The sequence below is a fragment of the Protomyctophum parallelum genome (genome assembly GCF_964188405.1).
Source record: "Protomyctophum parallelum genome assembly, chromosome: 17".
Lineage (NCBI taxonomy): Eukaryota > Metazoa > Chordata > Actinopteri > Myctophiformes > Myctophidae > Protomyctophum > Protomyctophum parallelum.
The window spans coordinates 16,044,180-16,057,207 of NC_139719.1; the positions used below are offsets into that span (position 1 = coordinate 16,044,180).

General features: G+C 45.4%; 1 protein-coding gene across 1 annotated transcript in view; it reads right to left on the bottom strand.

The window, feature by feature from the left end:
* The window catches only part of adam12a (ADAM metallopeptidase domain 12a), a 165,654-nt gene that overhangs the window by 77,452 nt on the left and 75,174 nt on the right, over window positions 1-13,028 (bottom strand). The window contains exons 4-5 of the mRNA XM_083788333.1: window positions 7,666-7,744; window positions 908-984 (exon numbers count right to left, since the gene is read on the bottom strand). Coding sequence (XP_083644459.1) covers window positions 908-984; window positions 7,666-7,744 — 156 coding nt within the window. The remainder of the gene's footprint in view (window positions 1-907; window positions 985-7,665; window positions 7,745-13,028) is intronic.

Genomic DNA, 13,028 nt, shown 5'->3' on the forward strand with positions numbered 1-13,028 from the left:
AGCCTTGAGATAGCTAGATCGATACTATAGATAGATAGATGGAGGCTGTGCCAGGTGAGCTTTAAGATGCCCTTGATGGAGGATTTCAGATGTCCTCCTTCAGTGTGTGCGCTCGGTGTGAATTGATCGCTGATGCGTGCAGGTGACATTACACCGAGCCGGGGCTGGAAACAACACCAGTGTGAGAGTGTGAAGACGATAAGTGGACACTAACGCACAGCTCTGGACCTGAGCAGCAGTATTCAAACTTTTACAAGAACATTATTGGGATTGTTGGTGTTGCATTATGTTATGCTTTAGCTATCGAAAAATAGCAGACCTACAAGCTCGTAGCGCCCCACTCGGTGGCGCGCTACGAGCTTGTAGATCTGCTATTTTTGAAAAATCGAAGAACGACTGACATAGAAACATAGCTTTTTCAGAAAACTGTCAGGATGTAGAAGACATTTTTAGAATCTGATCTCAGGTCAAAATGGGTCTCACTATATAACTTTTTTAAAACTCTTTAAGACCTGAGGCCGATTCTACAAATGCCTTCTAAATCAGTATAGGTTTAGCCTCACACTTTCAAGATTTATTAAAAATAAAAAAATAAAATAGCAGATGTACAAGCTCACAGCGTGGCATGAAGTGACGCACTGTGAGCTTGTAGATCTGCTATTTTTGACGTTCTGCACAATGAGTATACTTTCTACTTTAAATACATTTTGATGCCAATACTTTTGTACTTTTACTCAAGTAGCCTGTATACATTTTGAATACGGTACTTTTACTGACAGAAACAGAGTATAGCTACATTGCAGTATTGATACTTTTACTCAAGTAAAACATGCACGCACGTCTTCACACACACACACACACACACACACACACACACACACACACACACACACACACACACACACACCTGAGACCAGTGCAGGTACTGAGGCTGACATCGGAGTTGGCATGATCCTCCACCACACCGTGATAGTAGCAGTTCTCCTGCATGGGGAGACAGAAGCATAGATAGATACATTCTTTATTATATATAGTTTATTTTTTTAAACGTTTGAAAGCTCTGGATTTCAATAGTAATCATTGCTACTGTGTGTTTGTTCAGTAACAGGGGTCTCCACATCTGCTTAGTAAACAAGACATTGGTTATCGGGTTGGGATGCAAATTTCCTCCAATCGGGATTGGGAGAGAGAACTCGGTCTTTAACATAATTATGGAATGAATTCTGTACTGGCCATATATGGAGAGTGTACAGGGTTTGATGAGATCAGATCAACATATGGACGGCTGGGGAAGGACCTTTTCTGACAGGTCAGCTCCATATATGGAGATCTAAGGGTTTGAGGTTTGAGATCAGATGTAGAGTTACTGGCCGGCTCCATATATATGCAGATCTAGGTGATGATCCAGTTATCCAGGGTTTGATGAGGTCAGTGTTGTGATCTTCATATATGGAGACGGCCATATATGGTGGCGTGACGTGTCACGAGGCATGATGTCACGAGGCGTGACCATATATGGAGGTGTGACGTCACAAGGCGTGACCATATATGGAGATGTGGGGTGACTAACTAACTGACAGACGGAAGATGTAGGTTTTCATAGTAAATGCGACCTGCGGTCATAACCAAGTGAAATGAAACATATAAATAAGCAGAAGACAAAATTGGAACTGGAAGGTAAGCTGGTAAATTGTCTTTGTGGGGTTTCTCTCCCAAATGGAATAAATGTATAACCCACCTGAAAAAATATAATTTTATGTTTACTGTCAAAACTGTGAAGATGTGGATACACCCGTTACTGAACAAACACACTAAAGCAATGCTTACTATCGGAAATATATAGCTATTTAACACTTGTTTTAACAAAAAATGTCACTCACAGCACAGCTATAATGGATTTAAACAGTGATTCATACATAGCTCGTAGCTCGGCAAAGTATGCAGAGTTTAATTGGCTAAATCGAGAGGGATCGGAAGTATCATGTGTGAAGTCAAGGTCAGGTTTTGTCCAAAACAGCACTCCTGGTTGATATCAAGTATAGGAATAAAACAACAACCACTTGGCCGTTTCCCCGCAAGCTAATGCTTGCTGAAACCTCATAAGGACCACCTGCCCAGTTGCGGCGGGGTTCCAAGAGGGTGAGTTTAACCTGTGTGTGTGTGTGTGTGTGTGTGTGTGTGTGTGTGTGTGTGTGTGTGTGTGTGTGTGTGTGTGTGTGTGTGTGGCGTGCACACGTGTGTATTTAACCACTCCTGGCAGACAAAGGGTGTGGGAGGAAGTGTCTGGTTTGCAGTGAAAACAGTCGTTCTTGGGTGAGGCCAGAGGAGGCCTCTCTCAGGTGGGGCCTCCTCTCTGCCACCCTGAACCGCAAAGAAAGAAAGAAAGAAAGAAAGAAAGAAAGAAAGAAAGAAAGAAAGAAAGGAAACCCCACTTTCCTTCCCTGCCTCTAAATATAGAGCTGTACGGCAGTAAATTCCAGCGGCTGGCTGGCCGGCCTTCCGCGCAGGTGGCCGAGGTCCAGCTCAGGGCTGCTGGATGGATAGTGCATGTTCAGCGTCTGAGTGGCTTTCTGCAGGCATCGGAAGCAGCGGTGGTTCTGAAAACCGTTTCATTTCAAGGACCGGACCGCCAAATGTATGTATTTGACCGTGGGTCTCACACCTGAACATATGTTGAGTCAGGGGCGGGCAGGGAGGGAGGGAGGGACCACCATACAACATTTGTGTTGTTAAAATATAAAATAAAATAAATGAAATAGCCGCTGTGTACAGGGTTAAAGGGTTGAATTGATTTTGATGCTATATTAACAAACGATTACACTATACTACTGTATATCGCCTCTCTCTATCGGGTTGAAACCTCATATGTCCAAAACCGAAGAAGCGAAACGTTGCGAGCATGTGGATCTGCTACCTTTGATACTTTTGTGTGACACTGTAGTATGAGAAGTATTATGCCATTAAGTTAGTATATACAATAATATATTATAAAGGTGGGTCATCAGAGGTTTCTGGCCCGCAAAGCGTTATGAATTTCTCATTCATGTTCCAATCGAGCACCGATTCAAACGATCTTGTTTCTTCCACGTCACCCACCCAACCACCCCCAAGAATGATTCGATATAAATCCAATTCGAGAGCGGGCCCGAATCCTTGACATTCTCCTACCTACGCACGGTGGAGCCGCCTGCCACCCCCCCAACACACACACACACACATGGAGGGCTGGAGGCGTATGGAAAGAGAACATTAAGGTCTCTAGCGTGGGGGCGAGGCCAGGCGCGGCACTGGATTTAGTGCACTCGACTTAATGCCACCGCCTCATGTTTCTTTGATGAGGTCATGGCGGTGATGTATCGAAAGATACACGCAGGATATGAATAGACTGGGTTTCTAGGCCTCTCTGCAGGGAAGCCGTGGAGACAGAGCTGACAAAGTCATACATTATTATTATTCCAGAATGAAGAGAGATTAATAGCTGTATACCTGTATTGAGGCTGCGCGAGGCAAACAACCCATTTATTATTAAAAAGGAAAAGACATCTTTAATGTCCAAACAAACAATAGGTGCTCCTAGTAAGATGGCCATCGTGAATCTTTCCTACAGTATATGGGGGTCCGGGACCCCCAGGGGTTCTTGCACTCTTAGGGCCGATTCATACTCCTATTTTACCGCTGTTTCGGCGCTGTAGTGCAGAAATTATTTCGGCTCGTCAGTTTTCAGTAGCACCGAAGAGCCGACTTTAGGACGGTACCCGGGGGAAACCCGGGGGAAACCATAAAGCAGACAAATGAACAGGGGGAGGAGTGATGGAGTCATGACTAAAGACAACTCCCTAGGATATACCTCGTCTCTGACACCCCGGACTGAAGCCGTCCAGATCCCCATGCCTGGAGCCGATATATCAGTCTCCTCCCTCTCCGCCAGCGGTAGAAATACATTCTGCCTAAGATCGCTCTTCTGAGCCTCGTCTTTGTTTCCAGTTAAAAGGAGGGACCCTCCCAAAAACGAAGAGCTGGTTCTAGTCATGAGACAGGAATGAAGAAGGGGTGCTTGGGAGGGGGGGGGGGGGGGGGGTGGGAAGGGGGTGTCCAGTGTCCGGGTCACCCTCTCTCTCCCCAAAGAACGGGTCCATCCGTCCAGAACATCCACCCTGTGCACTGCATCTCAATGACCCCCAAATTGATGCATCTGGCCACAGAACCCCCCCACCCCCCCCTCCCCATCTGAAAATATTGTTTGCCAGAGACTTTCTAGCAGATTGTGTGCTAGATTTCCTGTTTTACACACCATTACAATGTTCTTATTTTGGTCACAAGACTCAATTACTTAATTAATGTCAGTCTCTGCAGGTTTTCTTCAGAATGTGTATGTGGCACTTATTTACTATGACACTATGGCATATTGAGAGTCCAACGAGTACTAGTGGTTCTCTTAATGTTTTATTTGCAAGGACTTAACTCTGAGAGAGTACAAATGGAACTAAATGGACCCGTAAGGGTCCGTTTGGTTCCACTTGTACACTCTCAGAGTTACTGACCTGTTATGGTCCTACAGTACATAGGCCAACTCTGTATGTGTTTCTGGTATTATATTATTGTCCACTCATCTTGTATGTCCACTACAAGGCTGCATGACAATGACCCTGTGACCCCGGCCCGGCCCATGGCTGTCCTTGAGAACCAACAATGTGCTTCTGGAATGGCAGCGGTTCTGCTGAGCTGGCGGAGTCCAGCCCGGGATGGTCCAGCAGCGACTGACTCACAGATAGTCCGAGGGAAACGCGACGACACTCTGGGTGGAAAATACTGTTCAGTGCATGCGCTGTGTGGGCTGGCTGGACATTATTGAATTACATTAATCTCTTCTGTTGTGGATTTGGAGTCTAAAGTAGACCAGCTGTTTAGTAAAAAAGGACTGTCTATAATTATGCTCTCTGGATATGTGGAACCCAAAAGAATGAGCCATCATCTAATTGCTTTCCAAAACCGTGCAAGATGACCAAATCCCCCGAAATCAGGCGAGCAGGTGGAGGATTTGAACCACTGCATGGAAAAGACACACAAGTCCAAAAACAAAACAAAAAAACGCGGCTAGGCACGGTCCAGACACTTTGCAATTCATTCATTACGAAATAATAATCAGGCTTCATGGCAGCGTCGTGGCCTCGGCTCAAACTGCCCAAGGATGAAACCCAGGCCAGGGCTGGCTGAGTGGAGACAGACCACAGCAGAGTACACTAATGACACACTCCTTTCTACTGGAACTATAGAAATACACTACGCACGCACGCACACGCGCAGTCGCGCACGCACACACACACACACACACACACACACACACACACACACACACACACACACACACACACACACACACACACACACACACACACACACACACACACACACACACACACACACACACACACACACACACACACACACACACAGTTTACAGTATTCTTAATACTTTATTACTCGGGTGCAGTACTTACTTATAGTTTAGACAGTTTTTGGTTTAGACTAGTCATTAGTCTAAACCTAACCTTAACCCATGTCTAACCAATGACTAGTCTAAACTAAGTACTTTCAGGTGCGGCAAATACGTTTCCATGTGGTGGTCCTTGGTGGTCCAGTTTGAGAACTATACTGCATTATAGGCCAAGGACCTCCATTTCAATGCCATTTTTACACAGTAAAATCCTCACTGTTTATGTATAACTCTCAGAGTTACAAACCCTTAAGGGTCCCTAAGGGTCCCTTAAGGGACCCCTGGTGGTCCCGGGACCCCACGGCTGTACACCTCTCTGTCCAATAGACACACTGACAGGCAGGGTGCAACCACCTGCATTCGAAACCGGGTCTCCCACTCTGGAAACATCCACCAGTCAGCCTAAAGGAAATCCCCCTGTGAAATATTTATGGAAGGCTAATTCCACCGCTGAGTAATTTTTATTTTTAAAGCCTTGAACTGCGAGCATATATATGTATATATATAGTGTTTTTAACCTTTATACATTATTAAATACCCAGACTGTTGTTCTGTGACTCTGGTCTCCCTGTGAATAATATGAATGGTGTGAGTGCAAGGAACTCACCTACACATAGATAAGAGTATCTTTCCGTGCAAGAGTGCCCACCTTCCCCCTGACATCAATATTTCCTTATTTCCACGTTGTCCCAAAATAGAAGCATCATAGAAGAAGCAAAGAAAAACCAAGCAGCATAACACATGAGGCCAAGATTCATGTGTTCGGCTTCAAATGCAAATAGTAACATGCACAGGCAGAGAGGAAACGGCTTTTATATGACACGTTTCCTCGGTCGGTTTTCGTGAAACTTGGCAATATGGTAGAGGGCGATTGGCCACAACCATTGGCCAATGGGTGGCGCTATAGCAATTAATTGTAAATGCTTTGAAACTTTGAACACGCTTTTTTTTTCTAAAATATTTGTATACATTGGAAAACATGAAATGGGGAATTCTGCATAACGAGCTCTTTCTACTTTCGGTACATTTTGATGCCAATACTTTTGTACTTTTACTCGAGTACATTTTGAATTCCAGACCGTTACTTGTAACAGAATATTTCTATATTGCAGTATTGATAAATTTACTTAAGTATAACATCAGAGTACTTTTTCCACCACTGGGCGAGAGGAACTTCCGCGCTGTCCACAGAAGCGGGCGTGGGTTATAAGCAGGGCTGCACATAAGTGGTGCGCCACGGCGCATGCGTCGTCAAAAAAAAAAAAGCGCTGTCAATCAAGCGCCGGGAAGCGCTTCTGCGTACCAACAGCTAGGGCCGCCCAGAATGATTATTATGGCCAGAATACCCACTAAATTCTGTGGCGAGAGCATTTCCCACCGACTGCCACTCAAAGTGGCTACTGGCCAATCACAGCACGTCGTGCGAGAGTGCACTGGCCATTGTGGCCAATCACAGCACGTCCTTACTCAAACGAGGGAGGATTCCAAATCCATGCGTGCTGCTTCCTGCTTGCTACTGGGAGGAGGACAGGAGTTTACTACGGACTCGGAGAAAAAGTTATCTGACACATTATTCTTACAGTATTACAGCCAAACTCTCGTCAAAATGTCCAAGAAGCAAGCGCCATTAAGTAACTATTTTGGTGTTCCAGCACCACCACCTCCAAAGAGACGGCAAACGGAACCACCACCTGAACCGCACAGAAAACGTGTGTTTGCGGAAAAGTGGTTGGATGTCGGCTGGCTCCAAACTAATGCTGAGCTGAAAATAGTTGATCAGCAAGCTCACAACGTGTCGCGGCTCCGCAACACGTTGTGAGCTAGTAGATCGGCTTTAAATAAAAAATAAAAAATATGCATATAGGGCTGGGAATACACATGGACCTATAGCTGCAATTTGCAACTCTGGATTTTTTTAAATATTGGGATGAATCTAGAGTTGCAATACTCTCCATTGACTCCCCAGTCCCCACTTATCCAATAAATATCGTTTTGCTATAAGTTATTCATGCATCCCTCTTTTATCCATCCGGCGAGATGGGTCGCCGCATTTTAGGAGCACCAAGTAACTCCCCCAGGTGCAGTTGTGTGCAGCCCTGGTTATAAGCACAAGCTGTAACAGTATTTAGAACAGAATCAGAAGTCAGCCCAATGCAGTTGAGAACACATACCGTGAAGTTGTGAGGGTCTGTGACGGCGCTGCCATCCTCCAGGTAATGGGTTTCTGTGTAGTGGCTCGCAAACAGGCCCCTGTGATGGACACACAGAACACACAAGACAATTTATATTACACAGGCATTCAGCATGAAACCACTTCAACCCCAGCATCCATATTCCGGGGGAAAATGTGTAGGCCAAATATAGCAGGGAGCTTGTTAGATCGGCAAAGAGATTTGGTGTGGAGGACCTAGGGGGGAAAGAAGCAGTACAGCTGTGCTCCCACCAAGTGACCTTGGTCGATCATTCGGTAACCACTCGATTGAAAAAAAAAGAGCGGAAACTGCAGATTTACACAAGCTCACGCCATGTCGTGATGCGATTCGTCGTGAGCTTGTACTGTAGATTGTAGCTGTTTGTTATTATCTTTTAGTGAGTTATTTTTTATATTTCAGTAAATGGATATTTATAATGAGTTTGATTAACTTGCACCTCTAGCTGACATAGACAGATGGAACCCCCAGTTGCAAAGTAATTGCTCTCTGGGGTCTGTCTGTCAATGATGGTTTCCCTGTGTGATTGTGTGGGTGTGTGTGTGTGTGTGTGTGTGTGTGTGTGTGTGTGTGTGTGTCTGTCTGTGTGTTTATGTGTGTGCGTGCGTGTGTTACAACAGTTATGAGTTAATGAGGGGGCCGGTGTATTGTGCACGTTTAGCCTGTTAAACAGTCGCATGACATTCAACTCAAGAAGACCGTCCTTGATGGAATCCACCGGTATTATCACCGCAGAGACATGTGGATGGCACATGCATGCACATTACACACACACACACACACACGCTCACACACGCACACACACACACATTGCACGCATGCGCACATTGCACACGTCACATGCACGTACGCACACATCTATTGCTCTAGTCTAGAGAGATGGTCATGGTGATGTTCGGTCTGGCAGTCAGGCCGCGTTCAGCAGACCTAATTAAGACCTCAGCAAACACATAATTTTATCTGGCTCGCCGCTCGCCGTGGCCTCGCTTTGATCCCGTGATTATTTCCAGGTCTTATGACTTGCGTTCTGGACCCTGAGAGAGGCTGGGCGGGGGGGTGGTGGGGGGGGACCCATCATGTCTCACACTGACAGGTCCCAAACAAAACAAAGTGATGTCACCATGATGCAGTCAGTGGTCGTTAACAGCTGGGCCGTCCGTCTGTCTGTCTGTCCGTCGGCAGAGTGAGGTCACTGATGATGAAGCGGACCCAGCTGTACGTATGCCTCCTATAAGGTTTGTTTCCTCTGCTGTGGATTAACACCACCGACCCGAAACCATCTGTCCCCCCGCCCACCCGCCCGCCCCCCCACCTGCCCGCCCGCCGTGTGACGCTGTACAGTGGCCCGCACTCTCAGCAGGCACGCTACGTTACGGTCGCACACAAAGACACTTTAACACTACACACACACGCAGGCACGTTTGTGCGATATTGTCATACAACAAAAGTATTGAATATGGCACTTTTTCATGAGGAAAAAACCTAAAAACCTAAAACCCGCCCGCCCACCGTGTGACACTGTACAGCGGCCTCAGGCATGTGCACTACGCTACGGTCGCACACAAAGACACTCACACCCTAACAGTACATACGCACACACACACACACACGCGCGCACGCATGTGCACACACACACACACGCATGTACACTACACGCACACACACACAAGCACACACATACAACAAAAGTATTGAATATGGCACTTTTTCATGAGAAAAAAACCTAACAATTTACAAGGTTTCTGCCTGACAGTGACGAAATGCACATTGCTTGCTCCAAAGCACACGTGCACACACACACACACACACACACACATGCGTGCACGAGCGCACGCGCAATAATTGTTCTCTCCTCCCACATCCTTGCATAAATTCTTCATACCAAGCACACACACATAATACACACACACACACGGCGAACAGCAACACATGCTGTAATAATCAGCCCACCAGGGGTTCCCCGTTCCATCTCTGATCTCACTTCATCCCTGGATGTTGATCCCCCCCCCCCCCCCCCCACCCCTGTGCCACGCCCCCCATCTGGTTGCCCATGTTTCTACCTGGGCCCTGTGCCAGAGAGAGAGAGAGAGAGAGAGAGAGAGAGAGAGAGAGAGAGAGAGAGAGAGAGAGAGAGAGGAAGCCCAATTCATACTTCTTCGCGCGTCTGTGTTTCACGCAGAGGACAGTCGACCTGCAAGCTCACAGTGTCCTGCAGTCTGCTATTCTCATCCGTCCGCTCTCAAACGCAGCGACAATTAGGTGAATTAGGTGTGTGTGTGTGTGTGTGTGTGGGTGAGGGGAAGGAAGGGCAACATTCCTGCATCTTTAATTTACGTTCACACACCGCCACAAATCCAGCTCTAGTGAAGGTGGAACAAAAAGAAAAGAAAGGGAGCAGCCAGGCAGTGACACTTTGAGATGATTTATCGTGCCCTCTCTGGATGTATATTCTCTCTAAAAGGATGTGGTATATCCTCCTCAACAGACTCACCTATATAGCACTAATTCACAGGATTTTCAAAGTGGGGGCCGGGGACCCTCGTGGTCCCCGCCGGCCGGTGGGCGCCAGGGGGTGGTAAGTGTTGGGAGGCCAATTATACATATGAAAAGAATGGGAAAAGTAGCTAGTGATGGGAATGGGAATTGGAATAGAGGGTATGCGCATGCATAAAGTCAGTGGCAAATCGAGTGTCAAAGTGAGGTTAATGTATTGTAACCTCGGTTAATGATATCAGATAGGACTTTTGTGTTTGGATGTATGGCCTGTCAAGGCCAGAAAGTAGTTTTTTGCCACTCCCGCATAACTTCCACTTCCAGGTATGACGATGATGTCATGAGCATACCCTGTACCCATATATACTGTTCTTTACTAAAGAGAACTATAAAGACAACTAAAGAGTGACTTGACTACCAGTGGTGTAAAGAAACCAAGTACATGTGAATGACCCCCTCATTGAACTCAACTGTTTCTAACTGTACTCTACTGTACCCCAAGGTCAATGTGAGAGTACTTAGGTCTTCAGGTCTTCTCAATGTTCCTAAAACGAAGCTAAGAACAAAAGGCGATCGAGCGTTTGTGTTCGTATAGCCCCTACCCTATGGAATGAACTGTCCCTAAGGAGGGTGGAGTCAGTCCATCTGCTAAAAAAAAATTGTTTCGTAATATTGTCTATTTTGATATACCGGTGTATTTATATGTACCGTTATTTTATTTACTGCTCAGGTGTAAGGCCTTGTATTGTTGTTTTGTTTTTATTGTTCATCTATATGTGATGCTCTTGCTTGCTTCATTTCATTGTATTTATTCTATTGTACAGCAGCTGGTGACATTTGTTTTGAAAGGTGCTTTAAACATAAATGTACCTTACCTTACCTTACCTATACCAAAGGCTCTGCACAATGCTGCAGTGAGCAGCAGCCTTGTTAGACAGACAGGAGGATGTATGGAATACTAATGGTAGATGGACAACTTCAGAAAAAAACGTATGATACAACAAGAAGTAAGTAGTGTCAGGGCAGACCACCCATTGACCCATTAGTGGTCCAGGTGCCTCCTATATGTCCCGTTCATGACAACCTTACCCCTCCCTCTTTCCTGTCTATCTTCACTCGTAACTATGAATAAAGGAAAAAAACCTAAAACAAATCTTTAAAAAAAGAAAAGAAAAAAAAGAGGTGCAGTACTTAGTTTAGACAGTATTTTGTTTAGACTAGTCATTGGTTAGACCAGTCATTAGTCCTACAACTACAACCTATCTCAAACCCTCACCCTAAACCTACCCTCCCACGGGGCAGCACACCTAAACCTAACCTTAACCCATGTCTAACCAATGACTAGTCTAAACTAAGTATGCCCCAAAAAAGTCTGGAATCAACTGGACAACTGGTGTGCGAAATGCTTCAAAGATTAATAAAAATTGTAATTCAAATCGAATAAAACGAGGTAACAAAAACACAGCACGAGCTTGCAGATCGAGCAGGTATTTTAATTTTTATTTATTTATACATTTCGCAATTGGGGGGTGGGGGGGGGGGGGGGGGTCACAGCCAGAGGCTATTTACTGTGCCACAGTTTGGAAACTGGACTAATTTATTTTGAGGCCGTTTCAATGAATACTTTATTTCAAGAAAATGCATTCCATATTTCATGCGATTCATAACAGCCTCTTTCCATTCCCAAGCACTGCAGCACACGTTCCATTATTATTGTGCACATCTTCTCACTGATTGCTATGGATTATACACTGTGTAAAGCTAATCACTGATATAACACATCACCTGGACTGTGCTGTAGATTGATATTGAACGCGGCCTCTTCTTCACGCTCTGTGCATGGGCTGTGAGAGTGGCTTAACCCATCTAGACCTGCATGTGGGGGCCCATTCTAAAAAAAAAATCTTCGAAATCCTAACAGTCTCCTGAATATGTTTCTATGTCAAGGACCCCCGGAATTATCTGTATTTGGTTGCGGACCGCCATCTGAAAATATGTTGTTTCATGTAGGAACCCCCCCCCCCCCCCCCCCAGAAGCAAAGATTTGAGTTAAAAACGTTGTGAAATATTATATATTCAAAGATTTGTGACACATTTTCACGATTTTTCAAAATGATCAGATCTACAAGCTCGTAGCGCACACTCGCTGACGCGCTATAACAGAAAAATGTTATGTTGCTTGCTATACATCGTTGCTGTCGGGCATAATGTCCTCAATTTTGATGTTAGTTTTTTTGTAAATTAACGTCCTACTTGATCGTACTACAGCGTCACACAAAAGCATCAGAAGTAGCAGATCCACAAGCCCAAAACATGACACGAAGCGATGCATTTTGAGCTTGTAGAACTGCTACTATCGTGCTACGTATACAAAGAATACATATTCAAAGATTTGCACAAATTATCACAATTTTTCAAAAATAACAGATTTACAAGCCCATAGTGCGGCACACGGTGGCGTGCTATGAGCTTGTAGATCTGCTATTTTCCAATAGTGGTAAAATAATGGTTAATGTGGCCAAACGCTAAAAGTGACACAGATGCTTTCCCGCTCTCAATTGGCTAATAAGAATGAGTCTCAGCAGCCGGAGGTCCAATCCATTTTCTTCAAGAGCGCCGAAGCCGCCGTATCGCCCACAGCTGTTCAATTCAATTTAGGCTCTCCTGCGCTCTACGCTCTTAAATCACGCCACGCTGTTTAGCCAGTGACGCCGCCGCGCTGATAGCAGCGGGACGGGTCACGCAACAGGTTCTCGCCAGGGAGAGGGGAGGCGAGATTGGAAAAGGTATAAAATGCACGAACTAAATTACTCCTTTAGAGTAATTCATTG